Source organism: Astatotilapia calliptera, chromosome 13 (assembly GCF_964374335.1).
Source record: "Astatotilapia calliptera chromosome 13, fAstCal68.1, whole genome shotgun sequence".
Classification (NCBI taxonomy): Eukaryota; Metazoa; Chordata; class Actinopteri; order Cichliformes; family Cichlidae; genus Astatotilapia; species Astatotilapia calliptera.
Window position 1 is genome coordinate 15,047,751 of NC_137434.1, and position 24,967 is coordinate 15,072,717.

General features: G+C 41.1%; 1 protein-coding gene across 4 annotated transcripts; it reads left to right on the forward strand.

The window, feature by feature from the left end:
- Window positions 1–9,961: 9,961 nt before the first annotated feature.
- ercc6 (excision repair cross-complementation group 6) lies at window positions 9,962–23,750 on the forward strand. 4 transcript variants are annotated; one of them, XR_013900915.1, is made up of 22 exons: window positions 9,962–10,027; window positions 10,608–10,813; window positions 10,903–11,131; window positions 11,302–11,422; window positions 11,540–11,654; window positions 12,241–12,952; window positions 14,259–14,390; window positions 14,711–14,869; window positions 15,759–15,894; window positions 16,130–16,300; window positions 16,393–16,569; window positions 17,815–17,931; window positions 18,373–18,468; window positions 19,134–19,352; window positions 19,773–19,883; window positions 20,368–20,487; window positions 20,745–20,839; window positions 21,324–21,469; window positions 21,567–22,158; window positions 22,283–22,448; window positions 22,580–22,658; window positions 22,751–23,750. XR_013900915.1 is itself a non-coding variant. In XM_026189107.2 (22 exons), exons 2-22 carry the CDS (start codon window positions 10,618–10,620, stop codon window positions 23,195–23,197), a joined length of 4,320 nt encoding a protein of 1,439 aa, XP_026044892.1. In that variant the 5' UTR covers window positions 9,962–10,027; window positions 10,608–10,617; the 3' UTR covers window positions 23,198–23,750. The 4 variants fall into 4 exon arrangements, 2 of the variants coding, with proteins under 2 accessions (XP_026044892.1, XP_026044893.1); XR_013900914.1 differs by having other exon boundaries at window positions 21,567–22,142; window positions 22,283–22,471; XM_026189107.2 differs by having other exon boundaries at window positions 21,567–22,142.
- The last annotated feature ends 1,217 nt before the right edge of the window (window positions 23,751–24,967 follow it).

Below are 24,967 nucleotides of genomic sequence, written 5' to 3' on the forward strand. Positions count from 1 at the left end.
ACTACCACATTTGATTCAGATATGGACTTGGGGCCATTGCAACACTTTGATTGTTTTCTTTTTCATTCATTCTGTTGCAGATTTGATGGTGTGCTTCAGTTCATTGTCCTGTTATATGACCTGTTATGTGGGTCAAGTCTTAGCTGTCAGACAGATGACTTCACTTTTGCCTCTGGAATACAGAGAAGTTCATGGTCATCTCAGTGACTGCAAGGTGATCAGGTCCTGTAGCTACAAAATAAACCCAGTCGTTAGCCCTCCGCCACTGTACACGACAGTGGATTTAAGGTGTTTGTGTTGATATGCTGTGTTTGGTTTATGTCAGACATGGCAGTGTTCATTATGACCAGACAAGACAGACAACTCCATTTCGGTCTTGTCTGTAAAAAGGACATTTTTCCAGATGTCTTGTGCTTTATTCAGATGCAACTTTGCAAACCTAAACTGTGCCGCCATGTTCTTTTTAGAGAGAAGAGTCTTTATTGTGGCAACTCTTCTAAACAAGCCATATTTATCCAGTCTTTTTCCAACTGTCATGAACTTTAACTTACAACATGCTAACTGAGGCTTGGATGATGTAGTTCTTACTTAATACCTATGGAAGGAGTAAGGGCATACTTAGTCATTTTACACACCGTTTCCGTATTTTGTTTTTGTTTTTGTCAAATAATTAATGATGCAGTTTTATATGTCATGTGCTGTTGTTCCTTCGAGGCTGTATTTAAAAAAAAAAAAAAAAAAGCAACACCTGCTAAAAAACTACAGATTTTCTTTTTATTACACCCCAATATGTAAAACTGAAAAACTGAAAAACAGTGTACATTTGAATTATCATTACTGCATTTTTAGGTGGGTGTGCTCCCCTCTTTGTCATTTAACAATCACTAACAAGGGAGCTGAGGGAAGAGAGCCGGGAAGGAAGGGCAGTTGTGGGTTATGAAAGGAAGTCGAGTCGGCTGGCAGCAGCAGAGAACTAACTGTATTTTCCATGACTGCCCACCTTTGTTAGGTGACTGTGAACTGTCAGGACAGAGGATGTGGTGGAGGACAGAGGATGCACAAAGACACAATAAGAATGCGAATGAAAGTATTCACTTTATGCTTCCCTGCTGACCTGTAACACACACAAAGGTTTTATTTTTACTCACCGGCATGTCTCCTTTGCTGATTCTTCGGCCCAGAGCTGATATCAGATTTGGGTTACAGGCTTTCAAGACTCAAGACTCTTGGCATTTTATCTATTCCTGAGTCAGCCTTTCACTTTCCCAGCAGTACTCCTCATTTATCTGGAAGTGTCTTTAGTGCACATACATAAATCTGCTGTTCTTCAGTCTTGTATACTTTTGGCAAGAGATGTGGAGTTACCTCAAACCCTACAATAAAGGGTCACATTATGGCCAGTGCCACTCAGTCTTAACACAGAATAGACTTTATGCTTACCGGGCTAATTTAATGTACTCTTTATACTCTGATGGGACACATGATACATTTGCAATCAGAGCCTGAAGCTCTGGCTTGCCAAGTCTCTGTTGAAAGTGTAGAAACCAGAACATACTGGCAGAGAAAATACTTCATGAGAAAGTGACAGAGAGTACTTATGATCATCTAAAATAAGTCACTGCTGACCTGTGATATGGTGTTTTGTAAAAGGGATTTGGTGAAGCACTTCATATATTACTGCAATGCACTGGCTTGTTTTACTAGATTGGTCATTGCCTCCCACAGTTGATAGCTTTGTGCAGCTGGAAATAATTCTGCATCTGCGATTAAAATTGGTCTCAAAAGACAGCAGCATGTTTGATTTGGTCCACTAAGAAGATTAGCTAATCTTATGCATGCATTTACTTTTACTGGTCAGTTTTTTCTCATCGTATCATTCTAACATGTATCAGATTATAAAAGACAGTTTTAAAAAAACAGAAAGAAAGTCTGCAAATCTGCAAATCTCTACACGTGCTAGCAGCATGCTACCAGTGTGAAGAGTGATGTAGCTTCACTGCTTTTCATTCCACTGGGGACAGCAACAAAGTCACTTAGGCCTTTCTGTTATCGGGCAAAGTAGAGCTACTGCTACATACCCCGCGGCTCTGTTTGCTCCTGGCTGGATGGCGTGGGGCAGGCTTCTAATCATGCTGAGTGAGGACAGGGGCCAAATCAGTGGGGATAAAGGGTAAGTGTGGCAGAAGGGCAGGAGCAGAAGACAAAGCTGCTAACAAAGCTTTCGGGTAATTTATGATTCCCAGGGTAGGCTGGGGCCTGTTCCTAGCTTTGTCGGCTATGAGCAGCCTTAACTCCATGGTCCATGGGCCTTCCCTTGAATAAATCAACCACTCTAAATGCTGACATACTGAGGGCTGCCCCTAGCAGCATATCGTCCCCTCACAACACCCCACACTCCTGTTATAAATCAGTTGGGGATCACAGAGATGGACAGGCAGACACAGGGAGTATGGACAAAAGACTCCCTTGAGGCAAAAACTCCATAAGGACCGAAGGCTTCTGTCTCTTTTTAATGCATAGTTTTAGTTGAGCAATCTTACAACCACAGACCATCTTACAACTGGAAAATGTACGAAAAATAAACAATAATAAACATGAATCAAATTTGATTTTCTTGATGCCTAATAAAAGTCTTTCGATTTATATTTTTTCTCTCTCTGTTTTAAGTATATTTAATAAAAGACAGTCGGTGATTTATTCACCAGCTCCTCGAGAGACACTGAACCCCAAATTGCATTTGCCAAATGAATGACATATAATAAATTGCCTTTGCTTGCCCAGTTAAAGGACTTCATGTTCTTTCTTAGATTGCAAGCATATTGTGACCTCTGGGCTCATGAAAAACTTGCCAGGGTCTTGTGTTCTTTTGCACAACCTTAAACGTGACCCAACAGCAATGATAAACTCACTTTTCGTATGAACTCCCTAGCCATAACGCAAGGCAGATGCTTTTATACTTAGTTTCTCAATATATATCTGCACCAAAGTAGCAAAATCCTTTGAGATAATAAATAAATAAATAATTTCAAAATGTAATGGGTTTTTTATCCAAGTCTGTTCAGCAGATAAACACTCCCGAGGCTGAGGTTTTACTGTAGATAATGTAATTCTAGAGTTATGAAGAAGTGTTGAGTTGTTTCCTGTTCCCAGCAAACTGGAGTATGCAGTGGCAGGAAGAGAGAGTTTTGAACCCAAAGTTTGAGCTGACCTTTGTCACCAATCTTACATTACTTTTATTGGTTGTGCCCTTATTTGTCCCAACTTTGGGAAATCCCAGTATTTTCATTCCCCCCCCCCCCCCCCCCCCCCCCAAATAACATCTGATAATCTACTTTTTAAAAAGGAAGTCCACCTTTTTTTTAATCATCTACCCTTATGATCCTTTGTACATCTTGGTTCAGCATTCCACCACCTTTGACTCACGATGTTGTGCTGTATCACTTCAGTTTACTGCCAATCTGCAATATAATTTCCCACTGGGTGAGGTCTCTGCACAGAGGTCCAACAGTCAAAGTTCTGTGTGTTCAGCACACATTTCCGATGACAGTACACATGTTTCTTATTAGACTGAGAGAACAAGCACACAACAAACAATAGGGCTGTTCAAAACTTCTCTATAGATGCATCCCATGTGGGCACAATAGCATCAAACCTATCTCGCACCGCAGGGTAGCGGCACAGAGAAATGTGAGGAATCTGACAGTTAGTGCTGAAAGGCGTGGAAAATCACAGCTCAAAGGCAAACGAGTCAAAGAAAAGTGAGAAGTGTTTGACAGTTTGGAATTTCTTTTTTTGTCCATGCCAGTCAATAAGAGGGTATTAAAGACAAAAGATAAGCTGCTGATAATTAACTGTATTGATAGTGGGGGTTTTAAAAGGTTCCCTTTAGTGTTACTAGCTTGTAAATAAACACATTGGAAAGCTGAATGATGGAGAGATGTGTGGAGAGAAAACTGAATGAAAAAACATTTGCACAGTTAGATGTGCAGTACGGGTGAAGTGTTTGAGTTAGATTTGAATTCACAATTATTTTTACTGTTTGTAGCTTGTCGAGCATGAGCCATAACTCAGTTTAAACATTTGGGAGGTTAACAGATCTTAGTAGTTTTAAGGTTTCCTGTTATAGGAAGTTTACATTACCGTATCAGCCTTCTTAGGTGCTCCCTGCGCACATGAGTTGACAGATAAACTGCTGTTTTTTTTTACCAGAGGCAACTGTCCACAGTACATCTATCATCAGTTTGACAACTACAAATGTATGTTTTAGCAACTTGCGAACCGAATGCTGGAAATCAGACCTCTGGAAAAGTAAAATATACTCTGGTCTGGAATTGTCTAGTCTCTGCTCAAGCTATCTTTTACATCCGTTCTACTGTATTCCCTCTGCTTGTGTTTCAGGTCAAGGTCTTGTGAGGCACTGCTGCCACTGTATATCATCATACAAGTCCTGATTTCTGTGTTGTGGTCTGCAGCTATCACTGGTTGGAGTCCTCTAAGCCGCAGCAAAGAGAAGAGTCTTGTTATCAATGGAGAGTGATGCAGAGCTAAGCCAGCTCTCGCACAGTGAAACACAAAGGCACACACACATAAACACGCAAGTACTCATACAATGCGTTTTGCCCACATTGCGGTTCTGGTGGTTTCATGTGATGTGTCACCGAACCACACAGACCTCATCCTGATTCTCTCTGGTGTGGTTTGTTCCAGCTGTGTTTGAGGACTACTAAATGCACACTTCTGTGTGAACTCACACTAATGTGTTGACACAAGCTGACCTGGAAGAGGTAGGCATACAGTGTGTGTTCAAATGTGCTCAGCCTTAGCTGGAGCTTGCATGCAGGTGATTTCCTGTGCTCTCTAGGAATCACTTTAAAACCTTTTATTTGACGATTAAAACCGTTCTCCCCAGGCCTAACGTTTCTGAATTGTTCACCTCCGAAACAAATTTTTTCTCAAGATCTTTAAAAGAGCGCAGCAGTGTACATCTGTCATGTGGTTATGTGTAAATGCACACCTGCTGCTGAGTGGAATCACATCCAGATGAATTAGACATTTACAGCAGCATGGCAGTGGTCTGATGCACCCGGATGAGAGCCTAGCCCACCCCTGTAATTATTGTCAGATACACAAACAGACATGTATTAGCTGGGACAGGAGAGCACATGGGAGACATTAGCACTGCCAACACTGACACACATGTGTAAAGCATGCTGTAGCTGGAATATACATTAATATAGACATGACGATGCTTTACTCATGTTGATTTATTTACCACTTTGAGGCTTAAGAGAACATCATAGGCCGTATGTCTGCTCAGTTGGGCCATGAAGCAGGCACTCAACAAAGAAGCACGAAGCAGGGGTTCAACTTAATGCCGCACACATCAGCAGCTGAAATTAGAGGAATTTATTATGTGTGTGTGTGCTTTTTTAGTTATCTTTAGCCGTCTTTACACATTAACTTGGGTGCTGGTTTTGGAGAGTTTGTCTGCCTGGGTGGGATGTGCAGGAGGCAGACCATGTGATGACCACTCACTGGCTGAACATACCCCAGAAGACAACCTGCAGTGTTCTCACATCGATGCAAATCGTGACAACCAGACATCACACTAACTTTGCTCCAGGGAGCTGTAAGGCTAAAGACCATTTAATGTCTAATCCAACCTCGTCAGATGTTTGCGTTCTCATATGCCCGGTGTGGGGTGATGAATAGAAGCGTTCAGGGCTGCAGTGCATTTTTACTATTGGCTTCAGGACAAGTGAGCTCGTTTGGTGCATACTTACGGTTTCCTGCACCATTCTTGCACCATTTAAGAGCTGTTTAAGAGTTTCTTTTAGGGTTACCGTTGGGTTTAATCCAAAGGTTAGTGCACTTAGTTAATGTTGTAATAACAGAGAAAACATGTAGGTGAAATGTCCTTTTTAAGTTCAGTTTTAATACCACAGTGAGTTTGTTAGTTTCAGTTTTGCTTTTATTTTGCTTTATCAAAATTATAGGGGGATTTTTCAGGGACAAGAATTTCACAATACAAATAGAAGTGAAGGCTGTGGCGGTTGTTGACTCAAAGTCAAGTAGACTTCCCAGAATTTAAAAAGAAATAAATAAATAAAAAAAATCTTTAAAAAATGGACCAAACAATGGATCACAATAGCTCATTGTGTTAATAAATTTCACAAAGACACACAACACACACACATTTTTTAGTTATAGGTATTTATAGGTATCTATGACAACTAATATTTTATATGTGAGGCAGGTATTTCTTTCTTTCTTTTAGGAACCAGAATCTGTTTATGAAGTCATATCATGAGGATGTGTCTTTCTCATAGTGACAAAAAATAAGCCATCATTACATAAATGATTGAACTGTAAGGTGTAGACATGATTTAAGGTTCAATTTTAGGTTAAGGTTAGTCAAATAGTAGTTACGGTTATAATGAATCTGCAGGAAATGAATGTAACTCAATGTAATGTCCTCTGAAGTCATGTATTTATATGCTTACATGTGTGCACTGTGACAAATGGAAGTGTGACATAGGGTAACTCTATCCCTGTGGCCTACATGTGTATGTTTATATACCCACAAATGTATTAGGTGTCAACTGAGACACGGAAATTGAACTGTATATATGTAAGAAAACATTTATTCTTGGACTACAACTCATTATTTTCACCGTCATTTACTCTGCCAATTATTTCCTTCCTCAATCAGTTAATGTTTTAGAGCATAAAATGTCAAAACAGGATGAACAGATACACATATGATCACATATTTAAGAAGGTGAAAGAGGCAAATGTTTTGAATTAAAACACTATCAAATGCAACTATCAAATAAAAGAATGTGTCAATGCATTTAGTTGTCATATATTTTGTGAATCAGATTTTCATAAATCATTCATTCATTCATTTGTTCTCCTTGTGTAAATGTGTGTATTGAGAAGAAACTAGGGTCTGTAACTATAACAGATCTCCAGTATATTCACTTGAAGAATGAAGTGGGAGGGAAACAAAATGTCCCAGAGCCATGGAATTACTCTGAGAAACCTATCTCCACCATCATGACCATTCAGAGAAGAATGAAATTATACATTAGGTTTTGTGGGGGGAAAGGACCACATGAAATTATCATATTTCAGTTTTGCTTTTTTATCTGTGTGTGTTTTTAAACACACACACACACAGAGAGAGAGAGAGAGAGAGAGAGAGAGAGAGAGAGAGAGAGAGAGAGAGAGAGAGAGAGAGACTTTCTCGTTTTGATATCTTAGTGAGGGTGTCTAATTGACATAACACTATCCCTAGCTGCTTACGATAACCATCAAAAATGAATACCTAACTCTAACTCTTAGCCTAAACCTAACCATAACCTAATTGTAACCCTGACACTAAAAATTTTGAGTCTGAAAATTGCCTTCAAGCTCATGAGGACAGGTACTTTTGTCCTCACAAGATGTCTAAACAGGTCCACACAGCAAAAGAAAGTCTTAAAAATTAAAATCTTTCGTACGAGGCTAAAGAAAGGATCCGGTTCATCAACACAGCTAATGGACCAGTTCTTATAGAGACTGTATTCAAGCGCTACTCTACTCAAGCACTTACAGCGCTTTGTACAATATGTGCCATTCATCCATTCATACTAGCACTTTTTTCCACATCGGACTGTTTTCTATCTGGTTTTCACACTCTGATGAACACATTGGAAAGAACTCTGGGTTCATTATCTTGGTATCCAAGGATACTTTGGCAAATAGACTGGAGCAACTAGGGTTCAAACCACCAATCTTCAGATTAGCGGGTTATTCCTCTTCTACCTCCTGAGCCACAGCCACCTCACAATATCAACATAGATTAAGATCAAGATAAATCTTTGCCATCAGTTGGAAGTACGTTTTGGACGTGCATCCTTCTGTTTATTGTGATCCAGTGTTTCAGAATACAACCTATAAATTAAATTAGGAGAAAAACATCTTCTGCACACCTATGAGAACTGTTGGATTCATGAGAAGAATACTGTATAAACAAAGATAATGACCACAAGGAGCTCCCTTGATTGTCTCCCTAGCTGCCTCACCAAATTCTTGTAAAGTGATTTCATTCTCAAGAAATTCGTCTGGTCCCAGAGAGATAATAAAAGTTACCGTTACTGAAAGCGAGGAGGACTGTGTTCCAGCGACAGCAGATGAAACACAACTTCATACTGGAGCATGTATCAACATTTACAGTATTTTGACACAAAATCCATAAAAAGCAAGGACCACCCCGATTTTCACACATATAAATTCGAACCTATAACACTGCCTGTAAATCTTGCCCCCTGTGTTATTCTACTGTCAGGATGCAAAGTAGCTCAGAGCAGCAGTGTTAACAGTACTCCGCGGCACCCTGGGAGATTTGCACCCAACCCTCATACGCCTTATAAATCTACAATCTACTCTGTGCATACAAAGAAGTGGGAGTTATCACAACTACATCCATTTAAGATAAACACTTTTGCTACCTGTGAGCTTGACATGGTCTATCAGTTAAACTTAACCAGTTGAACTTTCCCTACATTATAAAGCACATAAAAGCACAGCTGTGTACTAAATATTATCTCCTCCTTCTCTTGATAAAGGCTGGCAAGTACTGGTGAAATACGTGAGCGATGGAAGGGGAAGATAGAGGTTTGCATTCCTCTCTGCAGCTCATCGTGTGAATGCATCAGTTTATTTGCTACCTATGATGATTTTTAAGCAGCTCGATAGTTTATTTAACCCTTCTTGACTCCTGTATGCGGGGCCCCTTATATACACTACCCTGAGAGAAAAGAAAAAAACAAGGAAAACACTGTGGCTGTGAGCTACCTGATCACAGCTCTACACTCTGCAGGTCTTCTACTAACTAAACTACAAGGTTTTGCTGCAGCACACTTTTCTTTTAGTTCAAATCTTAATCTCTGGAGAGGTTCCCCTGAAGGTGACCCACATTTACTGGTTAAGCAAATAAAACAGGAAAATGTCTCCATTTTCCTACATTCACAAGCCAAGGGTGACAGCAATATTCATCCTTATATAGCTATGTTTGCTTACACAGATAACACTGTTTGGAAAGATTACTGACTACTGCTCATGCGCTAAAGTGCAAGACGGAGAGGAAATTTTAATTAAGCCCTTCATTTATTTTTGCATGAAAGTGGAAATAAACTTCCTCTCAGAGGTAAATACTTGGAGCGCCTCATCCATGAAGCGTAGGCTTTCCAAGACTCAGAAAAAAATCACAGACACTTGGCAAATTAGAGGAAAAACATAATATATAGTGTCTTAGTAACATGTGGGAGCCCCACGTGCCACCAGAAAAGTTTCTGTGTGACTCTACAAATCCCAAGAAATCTACTCTCCAAAGAAAATGCCCTAATTTGGTGTTTTAATTTTAGTGATAAAGAGTTCTGCCTAACATGTTTATCCAAAATCAACAATCATTGTTCGGTTAAGCCAAGGTCTGATGACTGTCGGGGTCATAGTGTATGATTCATGTTATTTTATGACGTTCTCATCACTCTGTGATCCTTTGTGCCTGTAAATGGGATCATTGTCATCCTCTGCCATTAGTGCAAAAAAGAATTTTATCACAAGATAAAGATCATAACTTCTGTGCTGATCTGCAGTGATCCTTCCCTCTAAGGAGACAAAACAAAAAATGCCTGCAAAGCAGGTAGCAGACCCACCAGATCTTCAATCTTCTCGGCATTTTCCTTTAATTTGTCACATTCTTGCATATTAATAATGACTGAAGTGTCTAAGTAGTTCCCTAAAAACGCAAAGAGTTGTTTTTGAAAATGTGGTTCACAGTTTCTCCAATGATAAGGCAAAAATAAGTGGTTTTGTGGCGCCATCTAGAGTGCAATGTTCTCTGCTGCTGCCAACCAGCAGAGGGCGCTGTTCAGCAAGTTAATCATTGAACGGATGCCTTCACTAACACCGGAAACCAGGAAGCGGCTGGTGAGCAATATGACATAAAGCGAGCCAGTGATGTTGTATAACTGCACGTTTTGTGAGTATCTCATTGTCACTGTCGCTTTGACGCTGGGCTTAATGGACCAGATTTTACTCAAACAGCGAGAAACAGTGGGTGCTGTAGTAGGAACATATCTGAACATGTTTGGTCCTTTGAACGTCCTCTGTTTGTTGAAGCTGAACAGCTGATGATGTTCGGCTCACTGTTAGCTTAGCAGGTTAGCCTAGCCACGTAAACAATAGGTTGTGAGAGACTTTAACGTTTCTTTCAGTTTTATGCCTATCCTATAACTCAGCGTCTAACCGCTAATGTGGTACCTTCTTTAATTTAAATTGGTATTATTTACATTCATTTCTTCCCATTACGAGCCTCCACATTCACATAATTAGTTTAAGACCCTTCCGTTAATCGTTATTAACCATAGATATAAGCTTGGTTTAGATTCCGATCATTACATAATACCGTTCAGAGTTAACGCAGCCTTTTTGGACGCAATAAAAAGGCGACAAGCAATAACTGTTTAGTTTTATTTCTCTATTTAAAGCAGTTCTTTAACAGCTTAGACGAGACAATGGCTTAAATGACTTGTTTGACATCTGTTTGACACTTCTGGCAGCTGCTTCACTATGCCTGTAGACGGTACAGAGGACCAGGTGCCCTCCTCTCTTTCTAGCCCGGCTAGTGCTGCCCTCACCCCGGGAGGAACGGAGGAGGATGGAGCTACAGGCGGCTCAGCAGTCTGTACTTTCCCTGAAAACAGTCAGGCCCCGGAGGCTGCTGCAGCCTATCCTGCCAACACTGGACCTGGGGAGGGCAACAGCGGTGAGCTGTGCAGCATGTTGAGAGAGGAGATGGAGAATGTCATTATATCCTTATAAAATCATTTCATGTGTTATCTTTGGTGCATTTAGCTGGGAAAAGGTCTGGAGCATTGCTGCAGATTGACCGACAGCGCATCCAAGCAGCTTCTGCCAGTTCGGGAGCTGATGAGCTCCAAGGTCTTGGTGTGGCTGTGTATGACCAGCACATACTTGAACAAGGTGTTTTGCAGCAAGTGGACGAGGCGATCCAGGAGGCCAGTCAGGCTGCTGTTAAAGCTGAAGCCGAGAAGGAGTATCAGTCTGTGTTGGATGATGTCAGGTACAGGAATTTAAAAAAACAAAACAAAAACACAAATGGTTTGTGTGTGTTGTGTTGAAGTAATCATCTTACTTTGTTGAGATGCTATAAACTAAAAAAATTTTTTATTAACAAGTAGCAAAACGTCAAGGGACTAATAAGTCTTCTGCTTTTAATCATGTGTGTTGCAGGTCTGTTACAGCATCTTTAAAACATATCAACAAGATTATTGAGCAGCTTTCTCCTTACGCAGCCTCCAGTAAAGACATCAGTAGGAAGATTGAGTCTGTCAAAAGACAGAAAGAAAATAAGGTAAAATACTACATGTGTAACGTTTTAAAATAAAGTAATCTGGTTTATATGATGATGGTGTAATAACATAATAATAATAATGGTGTGATTGTGGTGATGAAAAAACTTGTCATACAGGAGAAACAGCTGAAGAAAGTCAGAGCCAAACAGAAGCGACTTCAAGCCATTCTGGGAGGAGAGGACACTCAAAGGGTGGAATTTGAGTTTTTGGCAGAAGATGATGGAGAGGAAGGTAACGTGTTTTTGTGTACTGACTGGAAACATTAACCACTGATCAGTGGGTGGAAGCAATTTTTGTGGCAGCCAAGATGCCTAACTTGTAGCATTCACTGATTATGGTCCATATTAGGTTGATGAAGGAAATTTACTGTGCATTAATTAGAATAGCAGGGTGTCCATTTGCTTTCTGCCTTCAGCAGATTTCACTTCCGACACAGGCTTAAATAGGTGTGACAACTCTCCTCTTGTATTGTTTGTTGCTACACAAGTCTGTTTTCACACATAACAATACACATAATATGTATTTCACACCTTAAATTCAAGCTAGCAAGAAATATTTTCATGTACTGTGAAAAAGAACCCATAACTACACTTGTCCTCAGTTGTAATAAAGGTTATGCTCTCAGTATATTCCATGACTGCTCCGTGAGTTATTCGGTGCATATTTAACCTGCAGTCACATACTTCCTGCACACTAGCCGAAGTATTTCCTACATAAATAGACCCTTCTGAATCCTTAAGAGTTTTCCTGTAGGCATTCGTGTTGATTCTGGCAGTGAAGAAAATCTCTGAATCTGTATTTGTGTGTGTTGTACCAGAAGCGGGACCATCCACGTTGGGCAGTATGCTTATGCCATCTCAGGAGACCGAATGGGAAGAGCTTATCCGAAAAGGTCACATGACTCCTTTTGGAACCCGAATCCAACAGAAGGAGGTAAAGAAGGAGCCACGAAAACTGATGCTTGCGGAGAACTCTGCTTTTGACCAGTACCTGGCAGACCAGGCCAAGTTGGCTACTGAGAGGAAGAGAGTCCCTCTCCTTAAGAAGAAGAAAAGCTCTGGGGTTGGAACCGGTGGAGATTCAAGAGAGAAAACCAAAAGAACTGTTTCATCTTCCAAGGATAAAAAACTGCGTAAGCGTATGCGAAAGCTCCAGGTAACTGCTTTAAAGGCCCATCCTAAGGCCCGGCCCAAGGCTGAGCCACAGCTCCAAAAGCAACGGAGAAAACGTCACACTGAAGGAGAGGAGACAGACAGTGAGGGGTCAGAGTACCTCCCCAGTGATGAAGGAATAGATCCTGACCAAGAGGAGAGAGAAGCCATGGAGGAGGGCTTTGGAGATGATGATGAAGAGTATGAGTTGAAACCATACAAGAGAAAAACCGAAGGGAAAGGGAGGAAAAAAGTAAAGAAAAGTGACAGTGAGGAAGAATACCACCCTGAAAGTACAGATGAAGAGGATGATGACAAGGGAAAACCGAAAAAATACAAAGATGATGGAGATCTGGAGTATTATAGGCAGCGAATAAGGTACGATCATGCACTACTAACATTGCTCTAAACTCATGTTTAGATCTGTGGTTGGGTGCAAAGGTGTGCAGAGTTTTTACAAAACGAAAGCAGCAACTTATGCCTGCATATGCCTTGCTCAAAAACCCACCAGATTGTTCCTTTTACTTTGCATCACATTTGTAATGGCAGTGCTGTGTGCTATTGTTATTCCTTTTACTTAAGGAGGAAGCAGTTGTCTCTTTTTCTGCTGGCTCCATAGTGCAGAAAGAGAGTTAATCCCAGATGAGATTGGCAGCTGTTTCTTGACTAAGCAAATTCACTCCCTGCTCTTCTTCTCTCTCTGCTCTCACACTGGCCTAATTATCCTCCTGCACATGGTTTTATACACTCACTCACTCTAATGCTCAAATTAATGGAAGAGCAGCCCTAATGAGATTTCATATTTATAGCTGCCAAATAAATTGTGTTGGCATGTGTCCTTTTTCTACACTATAGTGACTGAATGTCAATTCCACAGCATAGACACGGCATGGACGGTGAGACTAGCTTATACGTGGAATGATATTATTAGAGCGGGCGGTATTTGTAGTTGGGTGGGAGGTGGAGTGGGGGCAGAAAAGTGTAATTAACTGAACCAATGCTTAGTCTTGACTTAATTAGAGAGTGTGGTCTCCCAGGCCTAGCTTAAGGACCAGTTTCGTGGCAGGGTGACAGGACCAGGCCCAAATGAAGATGGATTCTTATCCTCTGTACCTCACACCTTTCTGGGGAACTCGCACTACTAATTGTCTGTATCAATCTTCATTTGCTGTGCGACGACTATGCCTCTAACTGCCCTCTCTCCTGCACTATTAAAACTGTTTTCCTTTAACATTTCCCTTTTTGCTGTAGATGTTTCACCGCTCAAGGGAAATACCTTCAACTCAAAACATTCGCTATCCTTACACCTGTGTAGACAAATGCTCAAATAACGCATGGAGTGCGAGAGGTGCAAATAGAACACCTTTCTATCCAGTCTCCACTTATCCTGTTTAGGTTTGCACTATATTCACTTGAAATGTCTGATTTAGTTTGGATCTCTTAGTTGTTTTCATTTTGCATCTGTAGCAATATACATCACTGAAAGTTTAAACAGGTTGAATTCTTCACTGTTGTTCAGGTAGTGTATTCATCTTTTTAAAAGAGGAAGCAGGTGTTTGTTCTCAGCACCCAGGCTCACTGAGCTTACCCCTTGCGGTTGTGAGCTTCTAACTAAAATAAAGAAATTCATTTTATCACATCGGTGTGCAAACACTTCATCAGTGTATATTAATTTTCTCAACAGGAGATGGAAGCGTCAGCGTCTTCGAGAAAGGGAGGAGAAGAGAGAAAGGGGTGAGGAGCTAACCGATGACAGCGATGCAGAATTTGACGAAGGCTTCAAAGTTCCTGGTTTCCTCTGGAAAAAGCTTTACAAGTAAGTTCAGTCCGAAACATTGATTATGGGAATGAGTTATGTTAAATATCCATGCATGTAGATAGAGCCACTTTTATCAAGTGATAACAAGGACTAATAAAACATTTTTCGCATAAAGATTATATGTGTACTTTGTTCTGCATCACAGTCACTGCTCTGAAAAAATAATGATTATTTCATCAGCAAGCCTTGCAAATTTATTTGTTCACTGATCTATGAGATTACTGGCAACCCTTTATGTGTGTTTATGTGGATTGTCCATGGTTGCTGTTACAGCCATGTGTTTCAAATGTTTGCATTCATGTCAATGACCTTTTCAGGTACCAGCAGACGGGTGTGCGGTGGATGTGGGAACTCCACTGTCAGCAGGCAGGGGGCATCTTGGGGGATGAGATGGGATTGGGTAAAACCATCCAGGTCATCAGCTTTCTGGCTGGACTGAGCTACAGCAAACTGAGAACCAGAGGGTCCAACTACAGGTGTGCGCACACACACATGCGTACACACAAACTGTGTCCAGAGACTGTGTGTCTGTATGGTATGAATATTTGATTAGGGGGATTTCTACTTGAGAGTGTTCATCTGAATTATTAAACATGTTTCAATTATCAGACTCTTCACTTTTTTTATTTATTTTTACTGCGGACATCAGAGAAAACACTGACACTCTGTGTGTGTGTGGGGGGGGGGGGGGGGGTTGAAAGTGAGAATGCGTTAGAGTGAGTGTCTGCGTGAACCCTTAAAATGAATTTCAGGCTCATGAGGTGGGGGTAGAGCAGGTGGGTGACAACAAATCAACCGCCAAAAACATGACGGAGCGCTGCTGATAATCTGGTTTTACTTCCTCGAACAACACTCGTACATTTATTGGGTGGAGCTTCCCTAATGGTCAATACTCTGTCTACTATAGACGCCCACAAATTGATTGCTTGCAAACTCAATTATGGTCCAATATCAATAGCTTCCACTAGGCAGAGGTTCATACCAGCCCATTAGTGTATCTTTTGTGCGTGCCTGTGTGTGTGTTTGGCAAAGTTCTTGTAGATTTTCACAGTGGAGCTGAGGATATCTCCACACACTTTCTTTGATTTATTGTAAGTACAAGGCTTTGTAGTTGCATCATTCCGCTGTGCGCTGTTCCTCATCCTTGAATGCATCATATATTGTCATTGCAATCTAAGCATATATACATTATTTTACTTAATAGGGAAAAGACCTTTTATTTTACACTGTAAAAATGATGGCTGTGATTTGCTACTGAAGCCTGCTCAGGTTATCCAAAGTTTAATGAACACAGTTCCATTGTTTACCCATCTTAATCTCTGGTTTTCGATTAAACACGTGTCTGTGGTGTTTGTTTCGCTGTAGGTATGCTGGTCTGGGTCCAACAGTCATTGTGTGCCCAGCTACAGTCATGCACCAGTGGGTGAAGGAGTTTCATACCTGGTGGCCTCTTTTCCGAGTGGCAGTCCTACATGAAACTGGGTCCTTCACTAGCAACAAGGTAGCTGTTCATGAGTTTTATACAATCTTTTTTTTCCCTCTGGGGGGCACTAGAGTTCTGTTTACAGTATTAGCTCCTGACCTTACCTCCCACTCTTTCCCTCTTTTTAAAGCCACATTGATAATGATGCCCTACTTGGTACATTCTTTGAAGTATATGATACTAGACATGGTTAATAACTGCACTGGTTTACATATTAAGGTTTGTGTCTTTGCTTTTTTCCCCCATGTTGCAGGAAAAGCTCATTCCAGAAATAGCAGCATGTCATGGTATCCTTATCACTTCATATTCAGCTGTGAGGAACATGCAGGAAACCCTACAGCTCTACGACTGGCACTACATTATATTGGACGAGGGTCATAAGATCAGGAATCCAAATGCTGGAGTTACTGTTGCTTGCAAACAGGTATTATATACTCATGGACACATGCATCAACATAAGCAAAGTTCATGCGGTTGTAATTAATTAATAATTTTTTTAAATTTTCTCTTCTCTAGTTTCGCACTCCTCACAGATTCATCCTGTCAGGCTCACCAATGCAGAACAATTTGAAGGAGCTGTGGTCTCTGTTTGATTTTGTGTTCCCCGGCAAACTGGGGACATTGCCTGTTTTTATGGAGCAGTTCTCCGTGCCAATTACTATGGGTGGATATAGTAATGCATCTCCTGTACAGGTACACACACAAAATTGTGAAATAATAATTTATTTCAGTTCTGGTTGTGTGTCCTTTCCCTCTTTTGAAGTGGAATAATGTTATTGTAATGGTAATATCATTCCAGACAGGAGCCAGTTAATCCAACAACTCTACTATTTCTGTAACTGTATCATAAGGGTGGAGCATAAATGGGCTATGCTAATTTGAAAATACCTTCTATTCATGTATGCACAGTTTTGGAAAGCTTGATGGAAGCCATTAGGTGCAGTGCACGATAATGTAGGCCCATGCAAGAAAACTTGTGTGCATCCCCAGTGTGTGAGAGAGGGAGAGGCTAAAGTAGAAAGGCGGGGAGCTAAATTGTAGCCCTTTGTCATTAGTGTCCAATCGTTAATAACTCACTGACTGAATAGATTTAATTATTTAAGATGGCTATTGATGCTTCTTCCGCTGTCGATAATAAAAACCTTTACTAATTATTAATGTTATTAAATGGTCAGAGAGGGCAAAGCTCTGCTGCCTTATCTTCTTCTCGATATTCTCAGAGCAGCAAAACAGGCCCTGAGATGATACATAAAGTTCATGTATGTTCAACTAGATGTATGTTTTAAAAAAAACATATGTGTTTGAGGTGGGGCTTTATGAGCATGTGCATATAGGCTCTATTACTGAGGCATGCATTTGCAGCCCCATGTGAATCCACTCAACAGCTTGCGCCGAGATCACTGGATCATCTGCTGCCTTCCTCGTTTTTGTTTTTTCTTTCCTCTCCACTTTACCCCATTGAGCTCAAGATACCACCATGTTATTGTCCCCTCCAGCTTTGCCAAGGGTGTCTTTGATCCCCCCCCCCCGTGGATCCCCAGTGAGTTAATGTTTAAAAGACTAACTGGCTTTTAGCACTGACCCTACATACAGTTTAGCAGGCCATTTGCAGTGGGGCTTCTAGTGTGGACCAAGTGTGTCTCAATCTCCCCCTCTGTTTCCACTGGAACTGGCCAGCAGCACTGATGAAAGAAGGCTGTGTCCCTCGAGACCAGCAGCACTCAGATCAATGTTGAATGGCTTGTACCGCTTAGAGGGACAGCAACATGAGGTGATGAGAGATAGCAGATGAGTGGCCAAACAACAGCCATGCCTTAGGAAACATGAGCGCTGACAGGAGTGTGTATGTGTTTGCTTTGCATGCTGACCTGAAGGTTCCTTTTGTTTTAAAGCAGTTTGTTTATCCTTAAAGGTATGATTTTTATTTATTTTTTTAAGGTCCAGACAGCATTTAAATGCGCATGTGTGCTGAGGGACACCATAAATCCTTACCTGCTCAGAAGAATGAAGGCAGACGTCAAGGCTAACCTCTCCTTACCTGACAAAAATGAACAGGTATTCATCATACTCTAAGACACTTGACCCTGCTCTAAGTATTGAACAGCGTCTAACGCCTGCATCTCTTAACAGGGGAGATGTTTATCTGATTGGATGTGACTATTATGTGCCACATCTAAGGAGTATTTGATGAATGTGCATGGCCCCTGTCAGGTGAAACCAGCTAATAAAGTCCCAGTAAAGTAAAAGAAGCAGGTATTCATTAAGGCGGCTGGTCTCTGGTCTGTCCTTGCGGCTGACGCTGGTGGACTTCTCAGTCCACTTCTGCTCATTAAGTCAGTCCCTCAGGACACCGGTGGCTTCAAAAAAAGCCGTTGCTTCCTTCTAATTTCTCTTCTCAAACACTTCACTTCATCAAGGGGCTTTAAAGTGGATGTTCACTGCTCATTATAAACTCTTACACTGCCCTCTATTGTGTGTGTTTGTGTCTGTGTGTAGGTTCTGTTTTGCAGATTGACAGCAGAGCAGCGTCAAGTGTATCAGAGCTTCTTAGATTCCAAAGAGGTCTACCAAATACTAAATGGGGACATGCAGGTGAGCCTTCATAGTTTGTGTTCTGCTTTTGTGTTTGGTTGACACACACTTTACGAGGATAAGAAAGTAGAAGACTTCCTGGAACAAGACATGCATTATTTAACCACCTAACAGAGGCATTTCCGTTTACCTCCCTCTCACAGAGACATTGTGTGGATTTTTATCAACTCTCGTACAATTAAAGATCCCCACCTTTAAGTGGAATCTGTGGAATTGAAATTATTTTTGCCATGTAAATTATGTTAAACCCCTAATAGCTTGACTTTGGTATTGTTTAAGAGGTTCAATTCGAGAAGGTTGTACAGTTGTGTTTCTCACAGTAGTGAAACCCTTGAGAGAGAAACTACCATTTATCACCACTGACCAAATGGACGTGGTTGGAGAGCTAGAGGTGACCACAGATTATGCATATACGCACACGTGCGTGCTCTTACAGACGTATTCAGTGGTCACTCTCAGTCCATTAACCACCATTACTAATGCAGTGACCACTGGGCCTTCATCAGGAAAACTGGCTAAATTGTCTTTAAATAAATTATGTAACTCATTCCTGTAGATTTTTTTAAGGTGCAACACAGTAAAAATCTGTAAATTTATCAAAGTTGACATCAGTTCTGCTGACAGCGTTCATGAAGGAATCTCCTTTTTCTTTTTGTCTCATGTAGGTGTTCTCAGGTTTGATAGCTCTGCGTAAGATCTGTAACCACCCGGACCTTTTCTCAGGCGGACCCCGGATACTGAGAGGAATCCCTGAGGACCAGCTAACTGAAGAGGAACACTTTGGCTTTTGGAAGCGCTCGGGCAAGCTGATTGTTGTGGAGTCGCTGCTACGTCTCTGGTTCAGACAGGACCACAGAGTCCTGCTCTTCACTCAGTCCAGACAGGTGAGGAACACTTTCCTGAAATAATCACCAGTATTAAAGACGCATTAACAGTGGTTTGTATAAATACAAAAGATTTTTGTAAAGCCAAGATAATTCTTTCCTCCTTTACATCTTAAATTGTGGTGTCATGTGTTGCCAGCTACCTATAAGCCTGTTAAATTTAGTGTGTCTGTGAACGTGCGAGACAGAAGGAAAAAGTGAGGAAGTGAGAGAGTGTGTATATGTGATGGAGGCCCCAGCTGTTGCAGTCAATACCAATGAGATTATACCTCAGAGGGAACCTGAGACCCTCCCTGTCGGTATCTCTGTCCATGTAATATTAATCTGCTCTAATCCTTTTAGAGATAATCCAAACCTCAGCCCTTCTTTCCCCGTCTTTATCTCCTCTTTCTGCTGTCTTTATCCTCCCACTCCTTCCAGATGCTGGACATCTTGGAGGTGTTTGTAAGGGAGAATAACTACTCGTACCTGAAAATGGACGGCACGACTACAATATCTTCCCGACAGCCTCTCATCGCTCGCTACAATGAGGTAAGGATTAGTCATCTCTAATGGCTGTATGTGTTTCCAATGAAAATCCTGCCCTGAGGGACCAAATGCTTCAGTGGAATCCTTCTCACCCCGAGGTGGGGACGCTAATTGATGAAAATCTGTTGTTCAAAGTGGATGTGCTCAATTTTCTGTGTGTGGAAGATGTTGAAATATCACTTAGCATTAAAGCACTCTTTAAAACTAAAACTTTTTAAAAATGTGTTGTATCTAATACTAAATCTGATCAACATACACTGCATTTAGATAAAGCTGTTTTATCGTCTTTAAATAGGGTTTAATTTGAGAATAATTTGAGAGCAGGAGATTGTTATCTTACTTGCATTAAATTTTAACAATTTACTAATGAAATTTTTTTTTACAGGATTATAGCCGAAAGTGATTATCAAAGAGAGTATGAAATTGCAGATTGGGTTCATTAATCACCAGTATTTTCTCTGCTTCTCTCTTTTCTTTTCTTTTTCAGGACAAATCCATTTTTATCTTCTTGTTGACCACTAAAGTCGGAGGTCTGGGAGTCAATCTGACTGGAGCCAATAGAGTCATCATTTATGACCCAGACTGGAACCCCAGTACTGACACGCAGGTTAGACAGCCACACGTAAAATAATTAAAAACATTGACTCAGTGAATTATTTCTCATGTGAGTCTTAATGTTCCTTAGAGTTGTGATTTGTCACATTAAATTGCCTACTTTTTTTTTTCTTGTTGGATGCCAGCTTTTCATGCGTTTCCAATTTCTTGTTGCCTGGTTCACCTGCTGCTCTGTAACATCGCTTTTCCTCCTTTCTCACTGAATGCTCGGTTTAATCATTTGCTCTGAATGTGTTACGCTGCTCGCAGGCTCGCGAACGGGCTTGGAGGATCGGTCAAAAGCAGCAAGTAACAATCTATAGACTGCTGACTGCTGGGACCATTGAAGAGAAAATCTACCACAGGTCAGACAGCAGTTTACTTTTCTAAGCACTTTATAAGGATAATATTCAATTGCAAAAACAAAATCCTCTGTTGGCCATTGTGTTTTCTCTCACCGAGCCTTTTTGTTTCAGTTTTCTTTCTGTTGATTTCACACATTCATGAGTATTGGCAATGACGTGACTAATTGCTTACATCACTGCTATATTAGTACTTGCACTGTCCCGGTTCTAGGTAATTGAAAAGCATTCCTGCATTATTAAATGGCCAATTGAGGACTTCTAAACTGTTGCTCTGTTTGTTTTTTTGTCTGTAAAGTGCTTTCAGAAAGCAAGTTGGAAAAACTGCAGGCATTGTGTTTTGATACCTACAGTGGTGAGGTTAACTAATGTGCTCATCCATCAGCCAAACTACTCTGTGGTGACAGGGGATCAGGACTGCATGCTGAGCTGAAATGGCAGCTTGCATTCAAGTATGTAATTCTGTATTTTATCTGCTGTAATTCAGGCAAATCTTCAAACAGTTCCTAACCAATCGAGTACTGAAGGATCCCAAACAGCGACGGTTCTTCAAGTCAAATGACATCTATGAGCTGTTTACTCTAGCTGATCCAGATGGAGGTCAGGGAACAGAGACAAGTGCTATTTTTGCAGGTCTGTTGAAACATTTCATTGTCCAGTTATTGGGTTGTTAAAATAAGCTTGAGGGATTTAATTTTATTTACTTTGGTTTATTTCTCCCTAAAAACAGGCACAGGTTCTGACATCAAAGTGCCCAAAAAACCCGAAAAGCCAAAGCCATCACACAAAGTAAATCACAGCAGCCATGCACATAAACACTCCTCAGCAACCTTCATTAATACAGGTACAGACAGCACGCACACTCCTACATTAAGGGCCGGAAGTACGTCTCCATGCAGTAAAAACTCTCAGGGTAAACAAAATGTCCCGATAGACAGTCCAAGCACCAACCAGGATGCTGTAGATATAGCGCCTGCGGGACAAAATAAAAACAGCGACTGTGATGCAGCCAAACCAGACACAAATACCTCAAACTCAGCCAGTTTTCACCAGCACAGAGACAAAAACTCTGCCCGGACCAGCCCACAGAAACACAGGGAGAAGAGGAAACACTGTGACTCGGACGACTTGAACAAACGCAAACATAAGAAACACAAGCGCTCCCGGGATGCTCGATTCGAAGGCCACCGCATCTCTCATTTGGTAAAGAAAAGAACATTTAAGAAATCCGAGAGCGAAGACAATGCAGCAGAGGACCAGAAGAAATCAGACGATTATGTCTTGGCAAAGCTGTTCAAGAAATCTGGTAGAAGTTTTTTTTGGTTGGTTTGTTTGTTTTGTACCGTCTGCAGTATCAGAAATTTTTATATACAAGATTTGCGAAACGGCAAGCTTCTTTTTCTTATTTTCAAATGTGCTGTTCTTTTCTTCCATGGTGTTTCTCAGGTATTCACAGTGTGATGCAGCATGACACCATCATAGAGTCTTCCAATCCTGACTATGTTCTTGTGGAAGCAGAAGCCAATAAGGTGGCTCAAGATGCCCTTAAAGCTCTTAAAATTTCCCGGCAGCAGTGCAGACTGCGCTTCAAAACTCCTCCTGCCCCTGCAAAGTATGTAGTCTCACACTGACACGGTGGGGTTTTTTCTTTTTCTGTTTTTTTAGAACTTCACTAATTTAATTTAAAACAAACTTATCATTTTCTCAAATGTATTTAAGGCATTCTCTTGTTTGCCTTCTCAGGAAACGCTTTGGACAAAAGAAGAATTCTCTCTTAGCTACACCTTCTGTTCAGTCTGTTCCCACTTCAACCAAATGCAAGGTAATGGCCAGGTTCTCATTAAAAGATGTTACTCTGTGTTTTTTCATTTCTGATGCCATTTTTGGGTGTATTCATTGATTTCTTTTGTTTAGGATGCTGCTATTATAAAGAAGTCTGTGTCAAAGAAACCAGGTTCGGGAGCTCATTTTAGCGGGGAGGGTGCAGAAAGTGACTTGAATTCCACCCCGCTGTCATCCTCCTCTCTGCTGGCCCGGATGAAGGCCCGTAATCACCTCAGCATGCCCTCCAGGGGAGAAGAACCAGAAGAGGAGGAGGAGGATGCCTCGGGAGCTGCAGGGAGTCTTCCTGCTGCTCCGCCCACTGAGCACGATGAGCTGTTGGTGGATCTGCGCAACTTTGTAGCCTTCCAGGCGAGTGTGGACGGACAAGCCACCACCCAGGAAGTGCTCGAGTATTTCAAACCGAGACTGACCCAGGAACAGGCTCCTGTCTTCAGAGAACTACTCAGGAGTATCTGTGACTTTCATAGGACCTCTGGTCAGGAGGGCATCTGGAGACTCAAAGAGAGCTTTCGCTGAGGGAAGAACATTTAAACACCCCTTCAAGCTCAAGCTTACAGTTGTTGTCTTGCAACCTTCTTGTTGCTTGCGTTCAGGAAAGACATTTTGCCGTACAGTCTTGGGTTACCTAATGAAATCATAATTAGTTAAGCAAGTCTTGAAGGTAGTTTCTGTGATTGAGTTTGGCAGTTGTTCTGTTCTTTTTTTCATTGTTGCTTGTACCTGGTAATACTTGAATTCATTTATTTTGATTTGACTAAAACGGTGTAATATCATATTCAGATATGCGTTTACTCTCAAACTTTGTTCTTCAAAAACCTCAGCGATGTCAGATTATACCAACTTTCTGTTAAGTTTAAGAATAGGGTGCCATTTTATACCTCACTAAAGGTTTTTGTAGATTTTATAATAAACTTTCTTGTACACTGTAGGGGTTTTTGGTCACTTCAAAACAAATTAATATTGCCTCTCCGTTGTTTGCAGGCATTTTAAAAACGGTGTTTTATATTAAAAAAATAAATGCAATTCCATATCTTGCATGTACTGTATGCAATAAATCTGATGGCTGCTTTTCTGGCTTTGTTATTTCAAAAATACACAGATGTAAAGGAAGATTTATGATTATGAATATATGCCAAACTATTTGCAGGTTACAAAAGACATGTGGGACAGTTTTGAATCAAGAACACAGGTAAATGTGAGGACATTAAAATAACAAGATAACTCAAAATTGGACGGAAAAGCTGACATACCTTTTATTTAACTGTGGTGCTGACCAGGGTCCTGAAATAGTCGACGGCTTATGCAAAATCTGCAAAACCTGAACTAGTTAAAGTTTATTTGTAAATGTGTCTCGACCTACGGAGATGAGGAGTAATTGCATTTAGTCTTTTAAGCAATCATCAGAGGATGGAGAGGAAAGGCGCTGACAGGAAGCACACACACACACTTAAGGCCTGCACTCTTGTCAAGAGTTGTCTAGACCAAATATTGGGATAAAGTTATCAACCGTTATTTGATTTCAATTTTCTCCACGCACCTCACCGAGGTCATAATAACAACTTTATTTTCAGTGGTGCATAAATTAATTACGCGCATTTAATAACTAAAATATCATTATATTCCCCCTTTAATAACATAAACGCTGCACGCCAGGGAAACCCTTAATAGCGCGGGGCCCTGTAACTGGCCATTATCCGCCTGTAATGATATTACAGAACCAATTACGCGCCATTAGAAGGGATTTTCTGCACTTTATGTGGTTTAGTCCAATCCCGCACTCCTCTTCTAAATTTCAGCTGCTTCTCGAAGCCTCATTTTGCCTCCACCTCAGAGACGCATGGCGTCTGCGCTCTGCCGTCCCAGATGCGCTTTAAAACTAATTGAAAGGGTCCCGCAGCAGATCATTTATCTGAGGAAGCGAAATAAATCGCTGGACCCCTTGCTGTGAACAAAATCAAAAATTTGGCCTTGTGAGTGTTCTACATGCGCAAACCCTTGTAAAGTGGACCCCCTAACACACCCTGACGAGCAATTAAACCACCCGACAGTCAATCTAAAACCCAAAAGCAGTCATCCTGCTTTTTTTAATATATGAAAGAACCAAATAAAAAGTGCAGTGGGTATGTGTGCATGTTTATGGTTAGGGAATATGCTTGACTCTGGAATAACAATCACTTGTGATGAATTTTTTTGGCACCAGAGCAGAGCTGCCGTTTGCCACCCCGGGTATGTCTTTCCTCTCCTCCTTTCTGTCTTTCTCTGACACACACACACACACACACACAC